General features: G+C 56.3%; 1 protein-coding gene across 14 annotated transcripts in view; it reads left to right on the top strand.

The window, feature by feature from the left end:
* Tns1 (tensin 1) overlaps positions 1–24,651 on the top strand; it is a 214,310-nt gene that overhangs the window by 146,391 nt on the left and 43,268 nt on the right. For all 14 annotated transcript variants that reach the window (XM_046439598.1, XM_046439599.1, XM_046439596.1 and 11 more), the window contains one exon: positions 15,207–16,745. In XM_046439598.1, coding sequence (XP_046295554.1) covers positions 15,207–16,745 — 1,539 coding nt within the window. The remainder of the gene's footprint in view (positions 1–15,206; positions 16,746–24,651) is intronic.

The raw sequence follows: 24,651 nt of genomic DNA, 5'->3' as shown, positions 1-24,651 counted from the left end.
CTGTTGAAGAGAAAGAGAATAAGAAAAGAACCTCAGACGTCTGTGTTCTTTGGTCCCGGGGCTGTCCTCAGTGACCGCTCGTTCACTCAGTGGGCGTTGATTGAGCGTCCACTATGTGTCCGCTGCTCACTATCCCAGATGCTGAGGACACGATGGTGAGTGAAATGAAGGTCCCCGCCCTGTGGGGCTTCTGTCTTAATGGAGGAAGACAGACAACAAAAGTTAAAAAATCATAAACAAATGACAGGGTGCGTTAGTGGGTGATAAATCCTCTGGGGAGAAACAGAGCAGAATGAGGGGTGACGAGGAGTGGGGGATCGGGTCGGTGAGCTGAAATTTTCATAAAGCGAGATCAGCCTCACGGAGAAGAGGTCATCTGAGCAAAGCCTTGGAGAAGGTGAGAGTCAGCCGAGCCCATACTTGGGAAAGAACGTTCCAGGCAAAGGGATCCTGTGCCAAGGTCCTGGGGACTGCTGGCTCGAAGGAGATGTTTGGGAAGCAGCAAGGGGACTAGTGTGGCTGGCAGTGGGGACCAGATCCTTTAGGGTCTGGTAGCCATTGCAAGGATCTGGCTTTTACTTGCTCTTTCCCATTAATGGCCTATTGAGAAGGTCTTTCTATAATAGCACACAGTCTTCTCGTCTTCTCCATCTATATAATATTCCACTGCACATATATACTGGGTTTTAGTAACAAGTAATTTTTAGACTATATATGAATACCGTGGACACCTAGGTTACTTCCAGATTTTTTTGGGAAATGCTATTGTGAATGACCTCACACATACACCAGTTTTATGTGCAAGTCCTTTAGGACAGCTTTCTAGAAATGGAATCGTGAGGTGGAAGAATGTATACATACATATGCAATTTTTATAAAAGTTGCAATTTGGTCTCCATCAGGGTTGTGTTAGCTGACATCCCCAGCCAGTTATTTGTTAGGGACTAGGAGTAAATCTGTCCCCTGCTCCCCACATATCTTATGCATAGCCTCCCTGTGTGAGGGGTTGTAATGCATCCAGAATTTCCTTAACTCCTCATGCCTCTCCGTGAGCTTAGTTTTATTCCTATTTCCGAGACGGAGAAATAAGCATAGAGAGGTTAAGTTACCTATCAATGTTTGCACAGCCAGTGGGGATAGAGCCTGTACTCGGTACCCCTGTTTCTCAACGTGGCACTTCTCACCATGTCTTCACCATGGCTTGAGGCCCCAGGAACTCTGCCTTCCTGCCTCCTGCAACATTGTATTTGAGAGACCTGGGAGGAGGAACTGAGTTAAGATGGGAAGCCCGCCTGTCCGGCTCTGCATCCTAGAGACCCTTACAGACCAGTGGCAGAGTGGAGAGAGGCCAGGTCAGCGGGAACTAGAGCCGCAAGGCTGAGCTGGCAGACCCCAGCCTTCTCTCTTCTGCCTCCCATCACCAGTCCCAGGGGCGAGGCCCGCAGTCTGGGGGCTGGCTAATTCTGCTCTCGCTGGGGAGTGTCTGCCGTCTGCAGGGTCAGCCTGCTCGGGGATTGAGTTTCAGCTTTACACTGATGAAAATAAATCAGCCTCTATTGCCCTACATGGCCCTGGGGACCTCTGCAGGCTGCTGTGTATTTACAGACTTCCTGTAAGTCACCACCATTCCTGTCCAACCCCAGGGGCTCCCTGGCTGCTGCAGAAATAGCATTGGATGCATCCGGGGCCTCGCGCCACCCAGACAGGAGCAAGGAGGACAGGAGAAGCAGACCTGTGGGGTCTGAACAGTGCCTGGCTGAGCATCTGTCTGCAGTGGGTCCCTGGGCGTCGAGAGGTAGGCAGTACCACCAGGACCATCTGGGTTACTTTCCCCTTTCACAGAGAAGTAAACTGAGGCCCACCTAGGTGCATCCCTTAGTACTCTGGCCCCTCAATTCCCAGTCTGCTGCTCTTGCTGCCAGACTCCACTTTCTCTAGGCCCGTTTATTATCCAGCAGCTGGTTAAAGACGTGCAGGCAGAGTTGGAGACTGGGTTTCCGCTGCAGTAGGAGGGATGGAGGTCTGACAGCCAAGAGAACTCTCTTGTCTTCTGGGACTCGAGAAACAGGAATGGGTAGCAAGTTGAGGAGACTCTGTCTGGGTGGGAAGAGTGGCCGCGGCTGGAGGCACTGCCTAGAGGGTTCCGGCAAAGCCCTGGCATTTTCTGATATCTTGCCCTAAACTCCCTTTTCTCTGTGCCTCCTTTATTTATTTATTTATTTGTTTGTTTGTTTGGTCCAAGCATTCTTTGTACCCACAAGACTCCCACGGGGACTTGAGCCTCCTGCGTTGGACGGCAGATCTGTGGACTGCCCTCCCCTCCTGCTCTCTCCAGGATGCAGGGCCAGGCCTGGTGCGTCCATCCCCAGGCCCTTTCTCCCTGTGGTCTGGGAGCAGCCCCTGAGCTGGGGGCGGGGGCGCGGCTCTGACCACCCTGCCTTCACATCTTTCTACAGTCAATGCCCGTCTGCCTTGATCGCTTTGATTGCTTTTAGAAAGGACTGTTGGCGGCATCGCACCCTTTGGTGTCCGTTCTTCCCCTTGCCAGGGCCGGTGAGGTCAGATTTTGATATGAAAGCTCAGAGTGCCTCAGGTCCTTCCTCCTCCCCGCCCCCGCTGTCTGAACAGGGCTTGAGAGCCTCTGAGAACATGGACGCTCCTCCTGGATCCCAGGAGGCAGACGCCCAGAGCTGGTACCCTGGCTCTTGGCTCCCACTCAGTGCTGTGCTCCAGGGGTGGGTGGCCTTGGTGGGTCAGGGAGGGTCCCTTCTAGTGTCCCTGCATGGATCTATTTGAGATGGGAAGCTGACCACCCTGACCACCACTGTGTCCTCTCCTGCAAGGAACCGTGGAGACCCCCTGCACGTTCCAATCACACATAGAGCCACACGGACCCCAGCCCACTGCACAGGCCATCTGTTGGGATGGGAGTGGTCCTGACCACACTGCCCTGCTGGTTTGGATGGATGTGGGTGGCTGGGGAGAGTGGGCCTGTTTGGGGTCAGGATTGGAGATTGTCCCCCAGTGGGAATTGTGTGTGAATGGTGAACCTGCCCGGAGGCAGCTTGGAGCCCCTCCATCCTCAGAGCGAAGGCAGCCTATTCCCGGGGCTCACTGGCGGGGCCGGCGCTCACCTGGGTTTGGGCAGGTGATCTTGCTGACGGCCTCCGTTGCTTCCTGCCTGTTGGTGCCTCCAAGCTCTAACTCTGGGCTTCCTCATCTCCTTGCCACCGTCCCGTTGGGGAAGCCTCAGGTGCTTTCTCAGGGGGCAAGCCCTGAAGGGCAGAGCTGATAACTTGTCGGCCTCCTTCCATTTGCTCTTTCTTTGTCCCCAAGCCCCACAGCCCTTTCCCCATTCTCCCTCCAACTCCGCAAGTGAGGATGCTGCTGAGATGTCACCTGTGTCCCTTGAGCAGTGGGGATGAGGAGAGGCCGGAGGGCGGTGACTGGATATACCCCTGCCCTGGGACATCTGCCTGGGAGTTGACAGTTCCCTTCCTGAGTGACACTTTTGGTACCAGGTTTCTGTCCACTTCCTGGGGAACACGCTCTTGAGCCTGGCCCTGACCACTGCCTTTCTGGGTTAGGGCATGTGGGACCCTGGAAGGCAGGGGCCCTGGGGGGTGCTTGCAGCCTGCCGTGTCCCCCGCCCTGAGCTCTAGTTCTTCATGTCCCCTGGGCTGGAGGAGGGGCGAAGGTCTCAGGGGACTCTGGGAGCACATTTCCATTACACACACATGGCGCTGGGCCCGCCCAGGCAACGGCCCTTCCTTCCTTCCTCCCTGGACCTTTGATACATTGACAGGGCCCCCTCTGGGGAGGGCCACAGTCTGACCATGCCTCTCTCCTCCCTGGGGCTCTCCTTAGAACCAGAAGTTTTAGAATTCAAAGCTTTTCTCCTTCTCCTCTCTCGTGTCACTACTTTGGAAACGGAGACGCAGGAAGAGGAGATCACTTGCCCAAGGTCAAGCAACAAATTAGTGGCCAGCAGGGATTGAAATCCAGGACGAAGAGTCTGAGGGTCTCCCAGGCCAATCCCTCCCCCTCCCCAGATCTTTTGGCTCCAGCACTGACCATTTGTGGCGATGGGCAACTCTCCCTCCCAGAGTTGATGGACAGAATAGGGCTGGGCTGGGGTTGGGCTGGATGAGCTCAGGATGCCGAGTTCTAGGAAGTGGCCTCGACTGGCTTCCCTGGCAATAGCAAATCTGGGATCTCAACGAATCCTGGGTGTCTGAGGAGGTTCCAGAAGGTCTCCAGGTCCACCCCGCTGCCTTGAGAACTCATGTTTTATAAAACTGCCCTGCTCAGGGCTGGCTCAGGGAGTACAGGGGGTGCTCTGGAGGCACAAGAGACCAGATCCGGGGACAGTCCCAGTAGGTGTTAGTTGGACGACGTCACATGGTTGGAGTCTTGGCCATTTCCTAAGACTCTCCTCTTTGCTGGACATTTGATGCCATGTTTGTTTGTTTGTTTTTAAAAATATTTTTTAGTTGTAGGTTGACACAATACGTTTATTTTATTTATTTATATGTGATGCTGAGAATCGAACCCAGGGCCTCACACATACTAGGTGAGTGCTCTACCACTGAGCCACAACCCCAGCCCAATGCCATGGTGGTTTAGCAGAGAAAGAGCAGGTCAAATGATGTGTCCTAAACCTTGAACATTGCAATGATAGAGGAGCCATGTTCTTGGTCCCCGAGTTCCTGGCTGGTGCTGAGCTGGCATGAGTGGTAAGGGCTGGGCATAATCGGAGGCTGTGTTAGCAAAGGCATGGTTTCTAGATAGTGGGAGGTGGTGGGCCTGTTGTGTTCCTCACAGGGGCTGCGGGTAGGTTCTGCACTTTGTTCAGAGTAATCAAGAACCGCTGGGAGCTACACTAGGTGTCTGAGGCCTAGGGCCTGGCGGGGAGTTCAAGAGGGTGACTTGTCAAAGGAGACCCTGGGGAGGACACCCACCATGTTCAGTTGAAGGATGCTCATTAAGGAGAGATCTGGCTTGTTCTGAGCCACCCCAAAGGGCACCATAAGGCCAGTTTACTGTAGATTATGGGGTATGGAGATGTTTTTTTCTCCAGCCACCAAAAGATGAGATGGGCTCTTTTTGAGAGACAGTAATATCCCACAACTGGAAGTATTTAGGTTCAGCTAAGACCAGTGTTTGCCAAACTTGGCTGTCGCTAATGCCCAGCTGGGGAGAGTTTTAAAATTCAGACTCCCAGGCACCACCTTTGAAATTTCAGTCTCTGTAGGTCTAGGGTGGGGCCGGGGATCAGGGCTTTTATGAAACCCTACAGGAGCTTCCAGGGCAGCCGGTACCTGGATGGTGGTGGGTACCACTGGAGGGGTCACCATTTGCAGGAGCCTTTGTATCATGGGGTTTTTAAGGAAGGGTATGTGGGTCAGGCTGCTTATTATATATGAACTGATTCTAGGTGTATCTGTGTGAGTGCATATTAGAAAAAAATGAATGTACTTTGTACACCAAATCTGTGATTTCATGGATCTTGATGCTTAGAGCTAGTTTAAGTTAAATATATTTAAAAAATTTATAGAATAATACAGATGGCATACAGATGGGCAAGTAAATATGAAGATTGTATGCAAATGAGAGCTAGGCTAGCAGTGTTGTGGATGAAGCTGGGTGGGGACAGGACAGACTGGTGGACTGGGATCTTAACCCTTTCGAGAGCCTGTACTTTGTTGCTTGGTTCTAGAAGGCTCTAGGGAGGTAAGGGGATCATTACAATAATTCACCCAAATCATCTTCTTCCCCAGTTTGGAGCCTGAGGCATTGTGGACCCTTTTCTTGCCTCCCCCACCCCCCAATTATTTAAATTTGGAGGGCTTCAGTGGAAGGGTGTGGCCTAGCATGAGCGAGGTCCTTGGTTCCATCTGTAGCAGGGCAAAAACAACAGCAGCAAAACCCCAGTGAGGTCTTTGGCACTGGGTTGTCCCCTCCCCCGGCCATCTTGTCAGTGATGATATGGCAGCCAGTGTCCTCGTACAGGGCCTGGGGAACATTTTTGTTCTTTCCCTTATTTTTCCCTTTTACCTAAGAAGCAGCAGCCAGAGAGTGATGCTGGCAGTGGGGGAGGGGAAGTTCAAAGGACAAGGTGTCTGGTCCCTGGAGCTCAGGCAAGCAAGCTGAGGAGACAGGGGGCCTGTGCCTGGCTGGCTCTCCCTCCTGAGCCTCAGTGCCACTCCTGGTCATGAAACTATGGGCACCAGGGTGCTGTGGGTGCAACCCTGGGCTGCAGAAGCACTTTGGAGTCACAGGCTAATTGGGGTCCCCCTGCAAGGGCACACTGTCGCTGAGGCTCACTGGGGTCTGGCTGCAGACCCCAGGCCACCTCCTGCCAACTCTTGGAAATGGATTGGGAGAGTCAACTAGATCCAAATAAGCTTCCAACAACCTGCAAGTAAGGGCTGGGATTTGGTGTCCTGCTGTCTATCAGCCGGACATTCCTGGCACTTTTCAGGGCACCCTGGGATCACAGTGGGAACTCAGGGCAGCTGCTGCATTGGGGTCACCATTCAGTTGCCACAGATGGGGAGCAGCCAATCAACTGGGCTTCTCAGGTGACCTGGAGATGCCCACTGGCACCCCAGGGCTAAGCGTCCCCAAGTGTCAAGGTCACTGGGCCCAAATTCAAAGCTCTTCCCCGAGAACTCTGCTTTCGCCTCCTGACCCCTTCCCTGAGGCCTGCCGGTGACACTCAGCTCCTCCCGGGGAAGCACAGGGGGCTCCTAGGGTTTTACTTTTGGTGTTTTTCCCCTCCCAAGCCAAGGAAGTGTCCTGCCTCCAGTCTTGGCCCTGATGTGGGGAGAGCGGGAGAGGAAGGGGGGAAAGAGATTTCCACCTTATTGTTCAGCAGCTGGAAAGTTGTTGTCATCTGTCCCTCCTTCCATTTGCTGAGAATGGGAAAAAAATGTGGAATATTTGGGAAAATAAATCTCAATACCCTCTTAGGAGTGTTCCCTTCTCTCTGACCCTTGCAGCCTGGCCCCTCTACCCCAGGCTCAGCCTCCGTTTGCTTCTGGGGTCTGGTTTCCACTTGTCTCTGGGTTTGGGGCTGGGGCTGGGCTGGGCTGGGCTGGACACTTCTCACTGCCGGCTGGAGGCTCACGAAGCCACTGTGATGTCATTCAAGCACTACATAGCTGCAGGATGATAAGTGGAGCCCTAGGGGCGCAGCTGGCTGAAATTACAGACAGAGTTTTATCCCACTGGCTTCCTACAAGCCAGAGTGAGGCCGAGGAGCCGAGAGGGGGAGAGCGCGCTCCGCTCCCGAGCCCGGAGCGGAGGGTGTGTGCGGCACAGGGGCAGGCTGCGGGCGCCGCTGACTCCTCCCACCCTACAGGACAGTCCCAGGGAGCTTGAGCGGGACCCACGCACTCGCAGCTGCAGCCATGTAGGCATGATTTGAAACTTACGGCACCAGGAGCGCATCGGGCCAGGCCGTTCTCGCCTTCCCCCTCTCTGTCCTGGATAGCGGTGTCGCCTGTGTGTATCCTGGGAGGCTTTCTGCTGGGACAGGGTGGGGTCGCCTCTGAGCCTGGGGGCCCTGGTGTGCCTCCACCCGACCTGGGAAGGGTGTGAGGTTGGGCAGGGCTGTGGCCTCTGGGTGCCTTTGAATGTGGATGTGGGGGGCCTTGCTGTCCCTTTCTGGAGTTGCTTCCTGAGACAGGTAAGAGCCACTGTCGTCTAGTGGGAGGGGAGCTGGGTGGGGAGGGTGGTGTTCTGGGACAGAGGTCCCCCTCGGGTGGGAACGGGGCAGGCGGAGGGACGTGGTGGAAGTGTGGCTGGCCCGGTGAGACATTATTCAGGATGCCCTTCTTTCTGTGGCTGGAGATTTGGGGCGCCCAGTGCTCAGAGTTTGCAACCGTCCTCCCGTGGGGCTCCCATTCACGCCTTTCTTCCCGGCTCTGCTGGCAGGGCCCTGGCGGCTCCACTGTCCCCCTGGCCAGGGCTCTCTGAATGCCAGGTTCCTGGCCTGGCAGAGAAGGGCTGGGGTTGTTGTGGGCTTGGGAGCTATTTTTACCCTCCCGAGTGTGCCTGCGCTATCTGGTGCCCGGACGGGCGAGGGTGGGGAGCTCGGGCGATCGCCCCGGGCTGGGCGCTGCAGGCCAGGCCAGAGTCAGGAGGCTGACCTGAGCTGGCATTGGTTCTTCAGGCCTGGGCTGGCATGTGACCAGGGCAGGTTCCTTACCCTCCTGGTCCCGCTCCCTCGCGTCACCAGGAAAATAAAGGTCACCGTCAAGATTAGCTCTTCTGCCCCTGTGCCCTGTCTCTGGAGGGCACTGTGTGAACCCAGTCCGATGGTATCTGGGAATAGTGCCTTCCTGAGGGGGTTCTGGGGACACATCTGTCACATCACTGGGCTGAAGTCCCTTCGGTCCTGTCCAGAGGGTCCGTCTTCCACCCTCCCTTCCTGCCCCTGCTCTTCCAGCCATTTTCACCTTGACGCCCCGTTAGGGGCAGGCGCCTGGCAGTCTGTTGGGCTCTTCCTTGCTGGGTGACCTTGGGGGTCCTGAGCCTGCCGAGCTTCACTGTCAGCCTGTAAAATGGCGAGTGTTTAGGGGATGGATTGGCCCCTAAGGCCCTTCTGTTTAAAAGCTCCAAGACTTTTTAGATGCCCTGGGAGCCCCTCTGAGGTCCCTCTGCTGTCCTGAGGGCCTGAGGCCCAGGGAGGGGGCTCTGTGGGTGGGCAGGGGTCTGGGTGAATGCAGGCTGGGGTCATTCAGACATCAGCCCTCCCTATTCCCTGCTCCCTGTTTCTTTCTTGGCTGAAACTAAGGATGGAGACGTGGCCAGGAGAAGCTCATTTGGCCCATCTTCCCTGGATCCAGAGGCTGGCTTATGGGTGACACTGGTGAGGTCACTTGCACAGGGACAGAGCCACCTGTGTAAAGATTGACAGCAGCTCTGAGGAGAATCTTGTTCTCTTCTGTCCACTCTCTGGACATGCCGTGGGTCCCTTCCAAAGTGTGCCGTTAAATAGGGAGGACAGGTGTCTGTCTGGCCACGCTTGGACTGCCTGTCTCCCACCTGTCATGTGTCAATGGCCTCCTCCCTGCGTGAGCCTGGGTCCCCTGGGTGGCACCTGCCTCCTGCCACCTTCCTGTTTCAGAGGCTGTATATCCTCTGTGTGGGTCCCCTTCAGTGGCTTGGGGATTTCCCTTCAGCCTCCAATTCTGCTGATCTCTGGAGCTCCCAAGGAAGCTCATTCCTTTTAGAAAGTTCTAGAATTCTCTGCAAATGGTGGTGATAAGGGGCTGCCTCAGTCTCCTGCTGGCTGGCATGGGACAGGAAGTTGGCCTAGCTAGAGACCAAGGACCATCACAGATAGAGCCCTGGACACCCCTGCTGCCCATGCCACGATGTCTCAGGAGGCACCCAGGTCTTGCTGGGGCCATGGACAGTGCTCTCTGGTCCTCTTGGTGCACGTTACCTCCTGGTATTAACGCCAAGCCAGGGGGAACCTGTTGGGGTTCTCAGGACCGGATGCTTCTCAGGGCCTCCAGCCTGAAGGCTTATGTCCTATGTATTCTCACTCTGGTCAGAGCGTGGTCTCCTTCATAGATGTCCTGGGTGAAAGAGAGGGACCCCAGAAACTGTACCCTTACTTTTAGATGAGTACATCTTAACTTCTATAGAATTAGAAGTGTCCATTAACTCCCTAAATTATGTGCAAAATGTATGTGTGTGTTAGAAAAGATTATTCTAGGCTGCAGGGTCTCTCTTTTCTTATCCCTTTAGGAGTAGCTTGGAGTCCTCCTAGAACCCCCGATTTTCCACTGAGTTGCATTGGAGAAGACTGTCTCAGTGACTGACAGCTTTTGGGGGCTACTTAATGTAATGTAAGAAGCATTTATAGTACCTGCCAGGCTCTGCACTCTGTAGGGCCGTCCCTATATGGCCATGTAAATTAGCATTGAACTCTAAGAGGCTCCATTCACATAGACCACATTGTGAATGGCATCCTCTGGGAACCAGGCCCTAGAGAGAGAGAGAGAAATAAAGGTTCTTCCACGAGGAGCACTTGGCCTCTGGAAGACAGACAGACATCAGTGATGACCGTGCAGTGGGTGTCAGAGGAGAGGTGACACCAGGGGCTGTGGGAACACGGCAGAGCTTGACCTGAGTTTGGAGGTCAGTAGGAAAGGGGTTGGGACTGAGTCAGAAGGAGGAGGGGGAAGGGGTTTTCCCAGGAGTTTGGGAGTCTCAGGGGCAAGATGAGGAGGGGCATTTTAGGAGTGGGAACAGCATGTGTGGAGACACAGGGCAGAATGTATAAAGAGTTTAGTGAATGGAGTGGAGGTGTTGGGGGTATTGAGAGTGGACCTTCAGAAGGCAGGCAGGACCTGGTGATGAAAGGCCTGGCATATCTGGCCGGGGTGGCTGTACCCTGTGGATGGTGAGGGCTGTTGAAGATGGAGGGCGGAGGATGGAGAGAGGAAGCGGGCCGAGAGCTTGGATATGCCTGGCCTTGCCCAGGGGCGTAGCTGCTGGACCCAGCACTCAGCAGACCTGCAAGGAAGCAGCCAACCTCTTCACCTGGCGGCTCTGAGGCCAGCCTCGGAGCAGTTAAGTGGCTGCCACAGGCTGACTGGGCCATTAGGACTGGGCCATCTTTCTGAGCAGTGGGTGTGTCTGGCTGCAGGGGTGCGATGGAAGGACACACTTCCTCTCTATCTCTGCTTCAGAACCACAGCCCTTCTGTCCTCCCTGGGACCCAGCCCCATCCTATGGCTCCCTTGTCCCTGCCTCCCCCATGGCCGGGGTAGTCTGAGGCTAAAGGGGTCACGTGTCCAGAACTTGCTATCCTGCCTGCCTCTCAGCCAAACCCCACTTCTGGACAAAGTTCACCCATCTCCCGGATCCATGTGGCCTTTGATTCCCTACACCTATTTTTGAGGGGCTCAGATTCCCTCCTACTGAGGACCCAGCCTGCCCCCACTTGCCTGTGCCCAGGGAGGGCACAGAGCCTCTTCCTCTTGGCAACGCATTGATTTTCTTCCATGGTGGTTGGTCACTGCTGCTCTGGGTAATGACTTTTAATGAATTGTTATTTGCTGAATATGGACCCAAAGGGCTTTTTACCAACAAGGGCCCCATCCTGAAACCTCGATAAATCATCTGCTATTCAAAGCAGGCCTGCTGGAGGGTCAGGGAGGGGTCTCTTCTCGTGGAGTCCTCGTCATGGAAGGGGTCCCTTTCTCTCAGTCAACTTGATGGCCACCTTTTAGGCTTCCCAGTTGGGCCATCTGTTGGGACATGTACCTACAGGAAACCCTTCCTGCTAGGAAGTGGGAGGGGCTTCACTCAGTGTCTGGAGTGCCGCTCACCTGTGTCTGGGTTTCCCAAGGTACTGTCCACCCGTGTGCCTGAACCCCAGGAGGCCTCTTTAAAATGCTGACTTGTGGCCCCACCCTGGCCTCCAATGACCCCGAATCCACATTTTTTACAATCCCTGGAGGAGATTCTTAAGAACATCCAAATTAGAAAATAGCCACTCTGAAACCAAATAGCCTTAGCACCCCCCCCCATTTTTTTTTTGGTCCTTTTTAAGGTATATGAGGCGGGTGCGTGTGGACGTCCCTGCGTCCTGGCCAGCATAGTCCGTCCAGCACCACACACACCTCCGCACAGAGCCCCACTGGGCGGGAGCCTCAGGGAGTAGGTCCGCATCCAAGTCAGCTGGGGATTTTCCTCAGATCCTTCCAAAAGCATGACTCGCACATCTGGATGAGGGCCGAGGTGGAATAAGGGCCCCTTGGTGAATGTCATCAAATAGCGTCGGGGGTGGGGTCCCGGCTTCCAGCTGCTGCTGAGAAGATCAGGGAGATGGTCAGACAAAGCGAGAGGGCCTCGAAGAGACTGTGGGCTTTTCAGGGTCCCCAGAGAAATGGTGAGGAGAAGGCCCCTGAGACAGATGTCAGGGCGGGCTGGGGCTGGGGCCTGGGAGCACTGCACTCTGGGGTGCCTGGGCCTATGTTTCTGCTCGATTTGGTTCCATGGCCACCTGTGCCAGTACCCTGACCCCAGGCAGCCAGAGCCCCGCCCCCGGGTCCATGCCATCCCCGCTCCCTCTGAGAGACCAAGGGCTTCTCACCTTAGGTGACTTGGCCTGGCCAGGTCCGTCCTGTGGAGGCTGCTGGGTCTTGGACCTGACAGCTCTGGGGGCCCCTCAAGCCATCTCCCCAGCCCCTGCAGGTCCTCTCTCCCTCCTCCCCCCTTGATTTTATCCTTGTCCTTGTCTGTCTGCCTCTCTCTTTTGCCCTTCCTGCCGTGATAGATTGAAACCAGCCTTGAGTTCCGGCTTCTTGTGGTCCGGTAAATAGCTCTTAATGTGGTCGTGGTGGACAGGGAGAGGGAGGGACGAGTTTGTGTGTGTGTGTGTGGGGGGCACTTACCTCCATCTCCGCGACAGGGGGAGGGGAGCTGCTCCACAGGTCGTGCCCACATGCTGGATGCTGCAAAGCCCTCCGGGGCTGGGCAGCCCTCGTGTCCTTGATCCTGCCCTTGATTACAAAGAGGAGGGCACTCAGTTCTAGGCAGACTGGCCTGGAGCACATGGCCCTTGTGGCCAGCACAGGGCCGTCAGCAGCGACTGGGCCCTTCTTTGAGGACAGCAAGAAACACATTCATTTGCATTTAACAAACAGGATTTAATTAAACAATTTATACCTCTTCGATTTTCTTACTGCACCTTAGTGATTTAGCAGTCATTGTTTCTGATTTCGCTACAACAGTAGCCCGTGTGGGTCAATCACGGGGCGGAACAGGGTTAACGCTGGCATTTTCGTAATGGATGAAAATGAGGCATGCCCAGGAGGGGTACGGAAGGGCCAGGGCATCAGGTGGTGGGGATCATCAGGCAGTCTCCCCGCTGCCTCCCACCAGTTTAGACCTTGCCCCAGCCCTGTGACCCAGGGCCACCACAGTAACACTGTGGCCCCTTATCACTCGGGGCTGGCTGCTGGCTGAGGTCCCAAAGCCTCAGGGAAAACTGAGGGCAGAGCTGGTTCTGCTGCGCACAGGGACCGCAGCGCATCTAGCCCCCAGTGGGTGTGGGGTCCGTGGGTGCCTCCTGGCTTGCAATCTCTGTGCGGGCTCTTGATGATGTCACTGGGCTGCTGTGGTGTGTGTGTGTCGATCAGCATGTTCCTGTTCTGTGGTTGTCTAATCACTTGTTTTTGGCCGTGGGCTTCTGTACAAGGGTTTATTTTTAGAGACTGTCACTTCTGGCCCGAGGGCTGATCCTTGGGCAAGGCAAGAACGTTTGTATTTTCTGAAATGTTTGTGGCTTTAAATTTAAATATTTATTTTGGGGTATTCCTGCCTTTTATGTGTTTATTCTACTGTGTGTGTGTGTGTGTGTGTGTGTGTGTATGGGGGGGGGTGGATGTAGCCTAACACAAATTTCATGGTCTTTTAAGTAAATTAGCTCTGATTGTCAGGCGCAGCCCCCCCCTCGCCCCAGGTGCTGTGTCTACAGATCTGTCGTTTTGGATCAGCTGCGTACCGCCTGCCCCCAGGGCTAGAGACCGTGGTGTGTGCAGTGCCGAGCACCAGGGTTAGCACTTGGGGAGCACACGCTGTGGCAGCTGCTGTTCACCACGCTGTGCTGGCTGTGGTTCTTGGTGTGGGGGTCACCTCGCCGGCACAGGCCCCTGTGTTTTTGATTTGGTGACTTCTGGTTGGTGTGCGCCTCAGGGTCTTGAGTTGGGTTCAGTGTGTGGCTGCTGGGTGTGGGCTGGGGTGGGTGCAGTCTTGGGAGGGGGTGTTTTACCTGGGGGGGGGGCTGGATTGCAGCGGAAGGCGGGGCTCTGCGTGAGGGCGTGGGGTGTGTACCTCGGGTCTGGAGCAGGGGCTGCTGACTGTACAGGGTGTGAAATCACTGAGCTCCTCTGGGTGGGGGAGGTTCTTGCTCCTGAGTCAGCCCCCTGGCCCGGAGCCACCCACAGCTCACTTTTTCCTTTTAGAGAAAGTGTTGCTTCTGGGGGTCCCTAGAGCTGCCTGCAAACAAAAGGAGAGCTCTCCCCAGCGAAGACCTCTGCTTTGGGTTCTCCATCCATCCCTGAGGTGTCTCCCCTGCCACCCTGGTCCCTGAGCCCCTGCCCAAGCACCCCACGTGGCGCCCTCTGCGGAGGGAGTGCCGGTCCCCTCTGGCACAGGACTGCTGGCTGCGTCAGCTGCCTCTTGGCTTAGCTCCTCAGGGGTCCTGGCTGGCCCTCTGGTGGGTGGGCCTGCTGCCACCCTGCCCTTGGCTGGTGCCCCTTTTCCTGCAGGCTGAATGGTGTGGGCGAGCTTGTCGTGGTGGGCAGGGTCCATGTGCAGGGGACAGCGCTGGGGAAGGAAATGGGAGAGACTTCAGAAAATGTGGCACTGGGGAGAATGAATGGCGTTGTATGTCTGAAAGGCTCTAGAAAATTCTTTGTATTGAGCCAAACTTGGCAGCGGAGGCCGGAGGGCGAGTTTGTCTTAGAAAGTCCCAGCGCTGCTTTCAGCCTCCCCTCCCCAGCCCCGCCCGCCGTGGGCATGCTCCCCGTGTTGCGCCCTTACTGCCCTCGCAGGTTCTTCCCCCACTTCCCCGGGGCCAAGGCTGTCCTCAGAGGTGGGCTGACCCCTCCGGTGCACTCAAGGTGCAGCCCACCTCTCCTGGCGTCAGCCCCTAACCCAGAGCAGGAATTCAAGGAACTCCCCAAGATGTGCTAGTGGCCGGGGATGGTTGTGCTGTGCACGTCACCGTTCAGGAATGGATGGTCCTCAGGATGGACACAGCTCTCTGGCCACGGACCCGACACGGCTCAGCTCGACTTGTGTCGGCTCGTTTCAACATGTAGCCTGCTGTGTTCAATGAATAGTGGCAGTTCATAGGGTCCAGCCTGATTCTATTATTGTCCTATTGTACAGACGAGGACACTGAGGCCCAGAGAGTAACTCAAGCCTCTGTGTCCAGGAAGCTGGTGAAAAGCCAGAGATGGGCCTGGGTGGGCGTTTGCCCTCAGGACTCCTTGCCCAGTCCTAGGCTCTGCTGCCTGGCCCTGTGTGGTAGGGACCTTTGTCCCTTTCCTTTGTGCCTCCTCAGAGTGGCAAGAGGAGACTCCGGGATCCAGATGGGGCTCTAACTCTTTTCCTTGTGGGAACAGCTGCCTGCCGGTGACATCTGCCGTCTCCTTGCTCTGTCTTTGCAGAGGTGGTGGGACATACCCAGGGGCCACTGGACGGGAGTCTGTACGCCAAGGTGAAGAAGAAGGACTCCCTGAACGGCAGCACCGGGGCCGTCAACGCCGCGCGTCCTGTCCTGTCGGCCACCCCCAACCACGTGGAGCACACGCTTTCCGTGAGCAGTGACTCGGGCAACTCCACAGCCTCCACCAAGACCGACAAGACCGATGAGCCTGTCCCCGGGGCCTCCGGTGCCCCCGCTGCCCTGAGTCCCGAAGAGAAGAGGGAGCTGGATCGCCTGCTCAGCGGCTTTGGCCTAGAGCGAGAGAAGCAGGGCGCCATGTACCGCGCACAGCACCTCAGGTCCCGCCTGGCCGCCGGCCCAGCTGTGTCTCCCTCGGGCCGTCACGTTGTCCCAGCCCAGGTCCATGTCAACGGCGGGGCCTTGGCCTCTGAGCGGGAGACAGACATCCTGGATGATGAGCTGCCCAACCAGGATGGGCACAGCGTGGGCAGCATGGGCACGCTGTCCTCTCTGGACGGGATCACCAACACCAGCGAGGGGGGCTACCCAGAAGCCCTGCCCCCACTAACCAACGGCCTGGACAAGGCCCACCCTGCGGAACCTCTGGTCAATGGCGGGGGCTACCCCTATGAGAACGCCAGCCGGGCAGTGCCTGCCCATGCTGGCCACGTGGCCCCCATGCGACCCTCCTACTCGGCACAGGAGGGCTTAGCTGGCTACCAGCGGGAGGGGCCCCACCCGGTCTGGCCCCAGGCAGTGACCACCTCCCACTACGGCCATGACCCCAGCGGCATGTTCCGCTCTCAGTCCTTCCCCGATGCCGAGCCCCAGCTGCCCCCAGCTCCAGCCCGTGGGGGCAGCAGCCGGGAGGCCGTGCAGAGGGGGCTGAATTCATGGCAGCAGCAGCCGCCGCCGCAGCCTCGCCAACCTCCTCGCCAGCAGGAAAGAGCCCAGTTGGAGAGCCTTGCGACCGGCAGGCCCAGCCCCCAGCCGCTGGCAGAGCCCCCAGCCTCTGCTCTCCCAGAATTCCCCAGGGCGGCCTCTCACCAGGAGATTGAGCAGTCCATCGAAGCGCTCAACATGCTCATGCTGGACCTTGAGCCAGTCTCGGCCGCCGCCCCCCTGCACAAGTCCCAGAGTGTCCCTGGTGCCTGGCCAGGGGCTCCCCCACTCTCCTCCCAACCCCTCTCGGGCTCTTCCCGCCAGTCTCATCCACTGACCCAGTCCAGATCTGGCTCCATCCCCGGTGGGCACTCCCTGGGAACCCCCGAGCTGGCCCCTCCTGGCAGGTCTTACTCACCTTACGATTATCAGTCGGGTCCAGCTGCGTCCAACCAGGGTTTCCGTCCAAAGAGCCCAGCCTCCTCATCCTTCCTTCCAACCGCCCATGGCCCCCCAGGGCCTCAGCAGCCCCCAGCCTCTCTCCCTGGCCTCACCACTCAGCCTCAGCTCCCACCAAAGGAAGTGGCCTCAGAGCCCTCCCGAACCCCAGAGGAGGAGCCACTGAACCTGGAAGGGCTGGTGGCCCACCGAATAGCAGGTAAGAGCCTCAGGGGCCCTCAGACGTGGACATTCCCTCCTTCCTCCCTCTGCCCTTCCCTCGGGTCTCCGTTGGCCTTGCTGGGGGAGGTGCACTGCTGCTGTGGCCTGGGGAGGCTCTCAGGAGCTGGGGCCCAGCCACCCTTCCTGTATCTACACCTCAAAGAGTCTGCAGTCTTGTCAGGGGACAGGCATAGCCAGGTAATTCCAAAAGAGTACAGTGTGTGCTAGGACAGAAGTGAGACCGAGCCCCAGAGCTCAGGGAAGCATAACATCCCACCTCGGGCAACCAGGGAGAGCTTCCTGGAGGTGGTGACTCAGGAGTCCAGACTTTCTAGGTGGAGAGGAGACTATGAGCCTGCCTGCCGTGCTTCTTGTCCTCAGACTTCAGGTCCTTGGGGTAGGAGAAGGCGGAGGGAGGTCTCTGTGGACTCAGTTTCCCTCTTAGACCCTCCCGAGGCCATGATGAAGCCCTCGGGCTCTATCTGAGTGTTCAGCCTGGTGAGGGCCTTCAGGTTTGTTTTTGTGAGGGGCCGAGGTCCCCTTCCCGGTTAGCTTCCCGTTAGTCCTTGCCTAGGACCAGCTCCTCTTCCTATCAGAGCAAATCCAGAAAGACACCTACAGAGGGAAGAGAGAGTGCGAAGCCAGGAGAACCTACTGGGGAGAAAAAGGCAAGAAAGAGCCAGTGTCTAGGCCTCACCGGGAGGGACACAGCCCACCTGCCACAGCTTATGACCGTTCCCAGGGACAGCCAGGCTGGGGGGAATCCTCACAGTTGACTTTGTTGTGAGGCGAAAGCCGGACAGGGGTGGCCCCGAGACTGGGGTGGGGTGGGCCTCGTGCCCAGCCCTCAGCTGACAGCGGGTGAAGCTCGAGGGGAAGGCAGGCTGGGCAGCTGGCTCTGCCCTCCACTACATGTATGGGAAGCTGAGTCACTGTGCCAGCTGCAGGGAGGAAGGGAGGCACCCTCCTGGGCATCATGGGGAAGCAGCTCACAGAGGCCAGCTGGCTCTTGGGTTGGGCCAGGCCCTGGGTGCCCCGGGTGCTGCTGTACTTCAGGGCAGAGCAGAAACCCTGGAGAGCTGGGGCAGGAGGCCTTCGTTGCTTTAACCAAGCACCAAACCCAGGATTGAGCATCCCTGACCCTCCGCGGGTGAGATGCGCCGTGGGTGATCCATTTGGGGCTTGACTTCTGCTTCCTCCCACATCTGGGCCGTGACTTAAGGGCACCTTCCTGACTGCTTTGTCTGTCGAAACCAACCCATTTCCTCCAAGTTTTGTTGAGGCAAGAGGGACAACAGGGCCACCCAAATTTCCTGGGAATGCCATTCCCCTCCCAGTGTTGAAGTGGCCTGAAGAATAGTGATGCTCTGGTCTAATGATGAATAGGATCCAGGGGACTTCTCTGGGGAGGACACAGAATGAATTTCTTTATCTCCCAGAACCCTCCCTTAGAGCTCTCCTGGAGCTTGGTCCAGAGGAAGCCATACTGCTCAAGCCCTGGTGGGAGGTCCATCTGATAGTGGGTCTCCCCTCAACCAGCCTCTGCAGTCTTGGCTGCCAACTTCCATATCCTGTAGCCTCTCAGGTTTTGGCTTTCATGAAGCCATGGGGTTGGTGGAGGGCATTGTTGGCAGAGGGTCCCTTTACCTAATAGGCCCATTACCATCTTGTCTACCAACCACAAATGACTCAGGAGAAGGGGTGAGATGGATAGAGAGGGTAGTTGGATCTGGTACCCAGGGCTCTGAATTCGCCTCTTTGGTCTGTACCCTGTCATGAACAGAATTTCTTATGTCAGCAGGCTCTGCGTGCAGAATTTCCTTAGTAGCCCTTCATGGTACTGAAGGGCACTCAAGTAAGATCAATGTGTAGGACTTTCTGGGAGGCAGGGAGGATAGACTTTCAGCATCAGTTCTTCCTGCTCCTTCAACATTCTGCTGCGGGAAGTTGGAACTTAAGTGGTCACATGAGTAACTAGGAAGCTCAGATCTGAGGGAGAACTTCTTCATGGCCATGAACTTGATCTGGTTTCTCTTGGTTTTTATCCCCTAGGTCTTCCTCCCCACCTTAGCTGTCTTTTATAACTCGGCACTCTGTTTGGTTCATTCCACTTTGATCCAACTACTGTTCATGTCTGATTTCCGATTAAATCTTAGAGAATGTAGGGACAATTTTCCTAACTTGAAAATGAGAAGGCAGTAGCAATCTATAGCACATGCCACATTTCCTTGTGAAATGTTGGAAGCATTCCTGTTATAGCCATGGGAACACAGTAAGGATGTCTATTATCACTACGATCATTTAACATTGTATTGGATTCCCCGTCAGTGCAATAAGACAAGAAAAAGAAATAAGAGAGTTGAGGAGTACAGTGGAGGTATCTTATGTTCCTGATTCTGTGATTGGACTGATATTGGATGCCTGAGAGGTAGAGATTTCAGTGCATGCTGGAAATCAGATATGGATCTTATCTTTAAGGAGTCTCAAGTTTAGTGCTGGGGTGGTGGGGAGAACTAGAACTTTAAGATGAGGTCATTCATAATAAAAGAGGTATGGAGAAAGCTCTGTGGGAGAGAAGAGGTCACTAGCAGCTGGAAAGGCCGGGGCAGCTGTGTGGGGGATGGTGTTAAACAACCTTGCAAGATGGATAGGATTTGAAAGTGATTGAGGACTCAGTGGACACAGAGATAGGAAGGTGGTGGCAAGGATAGGAAGGCACAGGAAATGTCTGAAGAAAGTGAGTATGTGGAGAGCCTCATAGACTGTTAGAGGGAGACTCAGGAAAGGCAGCCAGAGGTCTGTCTCGGGATGGTCTTAAATACCAGCCTAAGGAGCTTGAAGTTTACCACTTACCAACAGCGGAAATCATTCCTGTGGTTAGGCAGGGGGATGTGCCACACAGCTGGAGTTCAGGAAGGTGCGTCTGGTGAGACCGGGCAGGAAGAATACAAATGGGAGAGATTTTGACCTGGGAGAGGCTGGGAGCTTATTAGATCACCTTGGTAATGGGGACCAGATTAGGATGCCGACCATGGGCATCCAAAAGAAGAGATGGTGTCACGGCCACAGTGGGAGTAGGGCCAGTCAATCACAGATTGATTGACAGTCGGGGGGATCGAGGATGGCTGAAAAGCACCGTGGTTGCCTCACCCTGTGAGCTGGCTAGCGTGGTTAACGAAGCTGCAGGGTCTGAGGGGTCAGCGGAGCCTCCACACATGGCTGATGGAGTTGGATCTTGACCGAGTGGGAAGACTGCAGACTTTGGGATTTTCCTCACAAGGGTGGAGGTTAGAGCTCTGGGCATGAATGAGATCTCTGTGTCACGATCATGGAAGGAAAAGAACTTAGGTTAGAGTGGCCATGAGAAGAAAGGGAGGCTAGGAAGGGGGTCTGAGAACGATGCTCAGGGTGGTGACAGGAGCCAGGACAATGTGTCATCGCAAGGCCAGGAGAGTAAAGGGTTTCAAGGAGGAGGGGTGGGGAGGTGAGCAGTGTTCACTGGAGACACCAGGAGGAGGAGGAGGAGCAAGAGACTAAGCCTCTGGATTTGCCAATTAGGGGGCCTGGTGATTTTCAAAGGCATAGTTTTAGTGGAGTGCTGGTGACAGAAGCCAGACAGGAGGGAGTGGGGATGGAGTGAAGACAGCGTGCCAACTACTCTTTGGAGTGGTTTCATGATAAAAGGGGAGAGAAGGGCAGCCAAAGAGGTCAGCAAGACATCAGAGCTTTCTGGAGAGCTTGGAGTCGTGGGAATGCTCTCAGGTGAAGGACGGAGCAGAGGAGGCTGAGGACGGGAGGAAGGAGAGGAACAAAGAGGAGAAGAATGAGAGATTGATAGAATCACGTCTCTGAGGCGGTGCGAGAGGACAGGCCTGGGAGTCCAGTCTGGGCCAGGAGCTGCGATGCTTCTTCATGAAATTATAAAGAATGGATAAAGATATAGGGAAATACTTGGTGTCAAACTTGGAGAGCTTGGATTAAGAAGCACCCCCCCCCCTTTTTTTTCCCTTTTCTGTATGAATCCAGGGCTGAGTTCAAGGCCCATTCCATCCCTCGTTCAGCAGGAGCTTGAACCCGTGCTACTCGCTAGTCTAGGCTCTGAGAAAATGGTAGCAAACAACAGGTAAAGCCTTGGTCCTTCCAGCAGAGTTGAACACTGAGTAAATGAACAAGTAGACACATAATTTTTCTGATGACTGACAAGTGCCATAGAGAGCAAATAGTGAAGTGACAGTGATGGGGAGAGGGCAGGGGGTGGTTGCACTTTATATGCATGGTCAGGGGACGCTCCATGGGGCAACAAGGGAATGTGCCTCATGGGGCAGCAAGTTCAAAGGCCCTGAGGCAGAGTGTGCCTGGCGTGGCTAGAGCAGAGTGACCAACAGGAGATCAGAGAGGTACTGGAGTGGTCCTGGCATATGGTTGGTCTTGCAGGGGATCCTAAGAACTTTTGGTTTTGCTCTGCGTGGTGTGAGAAGCCTTAAAAAGGCTTTGGTCCAAAGAGTGATGTCATCTGACGTCCTAAAAGGATCAGTATAGCCAGGATGGAAGGAGGGAGGCCCGTTAGGAGGCTGCTGCTCTCGATCAGGATGGGAACTGTGGAGGTGTGAGGCTGGGCTTGGATCATAGATGTGTTTTGGAGGCACAGCCAGCGAGAGGTACAGATAGACTAGATGTGGGATGTGAGAGAAAAAGCAAAGTCAAGGACGACTCTAACCTTGGAGCTGCTTGGTATTGAGAAGGGTAAGATTTGAGAAGAGCTGGCCAGAGGGAACCGGAGTGTGATCTGGGGCACCTTGGGTGTGAGATGCTCATGAAGCATCGGAGATGGTCAGGTGGTAAGAATCAGGAGTTTCAGGGGCACAGGTTGGAGCTTGGAGATGTCGGCAGATGCGGGCCAGGTAAAGCTAGCAAGGGGGAGCTTTGCGGTGGGAAGAGATCCCCGGGATCCAGGCTGGCCCCTGCTGGGCATGTGGCCCACGCCTGTTATCCCAGGGGCTCAGGAGGCTGAGACAGGAGGATTGTGGGTTCAAAGCCAGCCTCAGCAATGGCGAGGTGTTAAGCAACTCAGTGAGACTCTGTCTCTAAATAAAACACAGAATAGGGCTGGGGATGTGGCTCAGTGGTTGAGTGCCCCTGAGTTCAATCCCCAGTACCCTCCCCACTCCCTGAAAAAACGTTTGGCCCTGTGGAGCGAAGAAGGATGGGGGTCAGCAAGGTGAGACATGGCTGAAATAGCAGCCCTTCTACTGCAGCAAGCAGGTTCATTTTAGGGACTTTTCTGGTGGCACCAAGTAGATTTGGGTGGAGCAGAAAGAGCCAGGGGCTCCCCAGGGGAGAGGACGGCCCACACGGGCGGGTGTGGCTGACAGCAGAGGGCTGAGGGATGCTGGCAGGCTAGGGAGTGTGACCCGTGCTCAGACTGGTAGGGTCACCCTGGGTTCAGGAAGAGGCAGGTGACCATGAGAGAAGGGAAGGTCCTGGGATGGGCAAAGCTGGCTGAGGAGTGAGTGGGGCGTGGGGTCAGAGGACTGAGGTCACCTGGTCCCAGGCAGGCAGCTTCTTGCTCCACTCTGGGGTTAGGAGTGAGAGGGACGTGGTATCCTGCTAGCCAGCAGTAGGCCACCCGTCCTCTGGGGAAGCAAGACCCCAGATCCACCCTCTCTTCTTGCCGCACTCCCTCCCTGCCCCCTCCAGTGTGTGGCCCCATCCCAGGCAGAACACCAGCTAATCTGATTTTCTCTCTGTTTGTGTTTTGTTTCGTCTTGTTTCTGTCCCTGCATGCTCTGCGTGGCCTGTGTCCACCTGTCCCCTGTGCTTTCCTGGCCTGGTGTCTCCCCGCCCTCCTGCCTCCCACCCTTGCCGGCTCCCCTGGGGTTGGGGTGGGCAGCGTACAATGCCAAGCTGCAGGACATGGGGCAGGGTGGCCACTTCCGGCCCCCTCCTCTCCACCGGCTGCGGCTGCGATCTGCCTCCCTCTCTGGTGGGTCCCCTGTCCCGGCTCCCTTGGCGCACAGTTAGCTCCTGGTCTCTCTCTCTCTCCAGACCTGGCCAGATGCCTTCTCTCCTCCCGGCCCCATTCCCTCCTGTCCCCATCTCCCCTCTGCTGGGTGCTTGTCCTCTTTCCAGCTGTTCCTGGCGCTCTCTGCTCTCCCTGTTTTTCTCTCTGGCCTGCTCCTTACCCTCTCTTTCCTCCCCGTCCTCTGTCCCTCCTCTCTGCATGAGCCTGGTCCCCGCTTCTGCATGGATGGGGCCTGATGCTTTCAGCCTTGGGAACAGGTGTGAAGGGGCTAGATGAACCCTCAGGGTCCCCACTGGAGGTAAAGGCCTCCGTGGTGAGGTGCGCAGCGAGGGGTCCAGCACCCTGCCCCCCCAGGCAGATAGTCTGGGCTGGGGGTGGGTGGTCTCAGCAGGAGGTAGGCTGTGCCTTGCTTGGGGCCACCAGGTGCAGGACAAGGAGTGGTCACCCAGTGCCTGCTGCTGGGGCACTGGAGCATCGCACACCCTGGAGACAGAGTACTTCTGACCCCACCCCCATCTGATCCTAGGACCCATGGCCCAGAGTCAGAAGCCTGAGCTATGGTCTTGGCCCTGCCTGCGCTCACCCCCGTGACCTTGGGCAAGTCGCTCACCTGTTCAGAGCTCAGTTACCCAATTTGAAACCTGGAGGGTGACAGCCCAGCCTCCAGTGTTTCACACGGTGGTTTGGCATGTCCCGGATGTGAGGGCCCCTCCCTCAGGGCCATAGTACTTTATCTGAGGATGATGACGTCCCCTGATGTCCACTCCAGCTTCCTGGACAGCAGATCCTCAGGCTCGTAGTCCTGGGGAGGGAATCAGCTGGTCTTTCCCAGCTGTTCTGAGCCTCAGGTTGGTGTCAGGGAGGGGACAGTGTGCTCAGGCTTGTCCCACACCATGGCCTGAGAGGCGCTGGGAACCAGTGACGGCCAATGGTGCTGTCTGGTGCCTCTTGGATCCCCCTCCTCCCAGTCCATGGATAATCGGGAGATGGCTCTAAAACCCGGTCCTCCTGTCCCCCTCCTTTCCTGCTGCCTTTTTCTCAGTCCTGTGGTGAGGAGTGCAGTGTCCAGCTGGGCCTGGGCTGGGCAGGTTCCGGGGGTGGTGTCTCCTGAGGGGAGCTGGCATGGCTTGCCCTAGGGCTGCTAGTGTGAGCGCCGCTGCCGTGTGGCTTTCTGGTGCCCTGGCCTAGCAGGTGGCCTTCCTCCTGGATCCCCTTGCTCCTGGAGCCCCAGGCATGCAGTCGGACACCCCGTTCCCGACCTGGAGCTGAGGAAGCCAGTCTTCTGGAAATTGGAAGATTGGGAGAAGAGCTGGGTCTGTGGGGGTGGGAGTGGCCACGGGGTGGGGGAAGCTGACACCAGGGTGTTTGTCCCTGTGACTCGGGTGGGAGAGGCAGTCCTTTACCAAAGTGTTGGGGCCTCAGCGCCCAGAATTGCAGGGTGTGCGTGTGTGTACATGTGTGTGTGTGTGTGTGTGTGTGTACGTATGTGCGTGGTGAAGGCCGGGGTTGCCTCAGGTCTATCTCATGTTAGAGGAGCCTCAGGAGAGAGCTGTCCCCCAGCAGCACCGTCCTGAGCAGCATGATGGAGTGCCCTGGGCGGCAGGGCTGCCTGGCCTGCTCCTCCTCAGTTGTGGGGCCAGGTGGAGGCTTTGGGGCAGAGGTGCCTGCCATCCTCTCAGGGCCGAGGGGAGGACCTCATGCCACTGCGTGTGAGCAGACCTTAAAGGGTGACACAGGGCTCCTTGGCTGGGTGTTGTGATCCTGAAGACCACCTTCTTGTATCAGTGCATCTCACTTCTCAGTCTTCTTGGAGTAGAGTGCTGGACTTGCTGGCCTGGCTGGGAGAACCTTCCAGAATCCTGCCTTTCTTGGCTCCTTTCTT

Source organism: Marmota monax, unplaced genomic scaffold (genome assembly GCF_021218885.2).
Source record: "Marmota monax isolate L192 unplaced genomic scaffold, Marmota_monax_Labrador192_F-V1.1 WCK01_AAM20220418_F8-fsc00041, whole genome shotgun sequence".
NCBI lineage: Eukaryota > Metazoa > Chordata > Mammalia > Rodentia > Sciuridae > Marmota > Marmota monax.
Note: the sequence above shows the minus strand (reverse complement) of the source record. Positions and strands in the feature narration are given on the sequence as shown.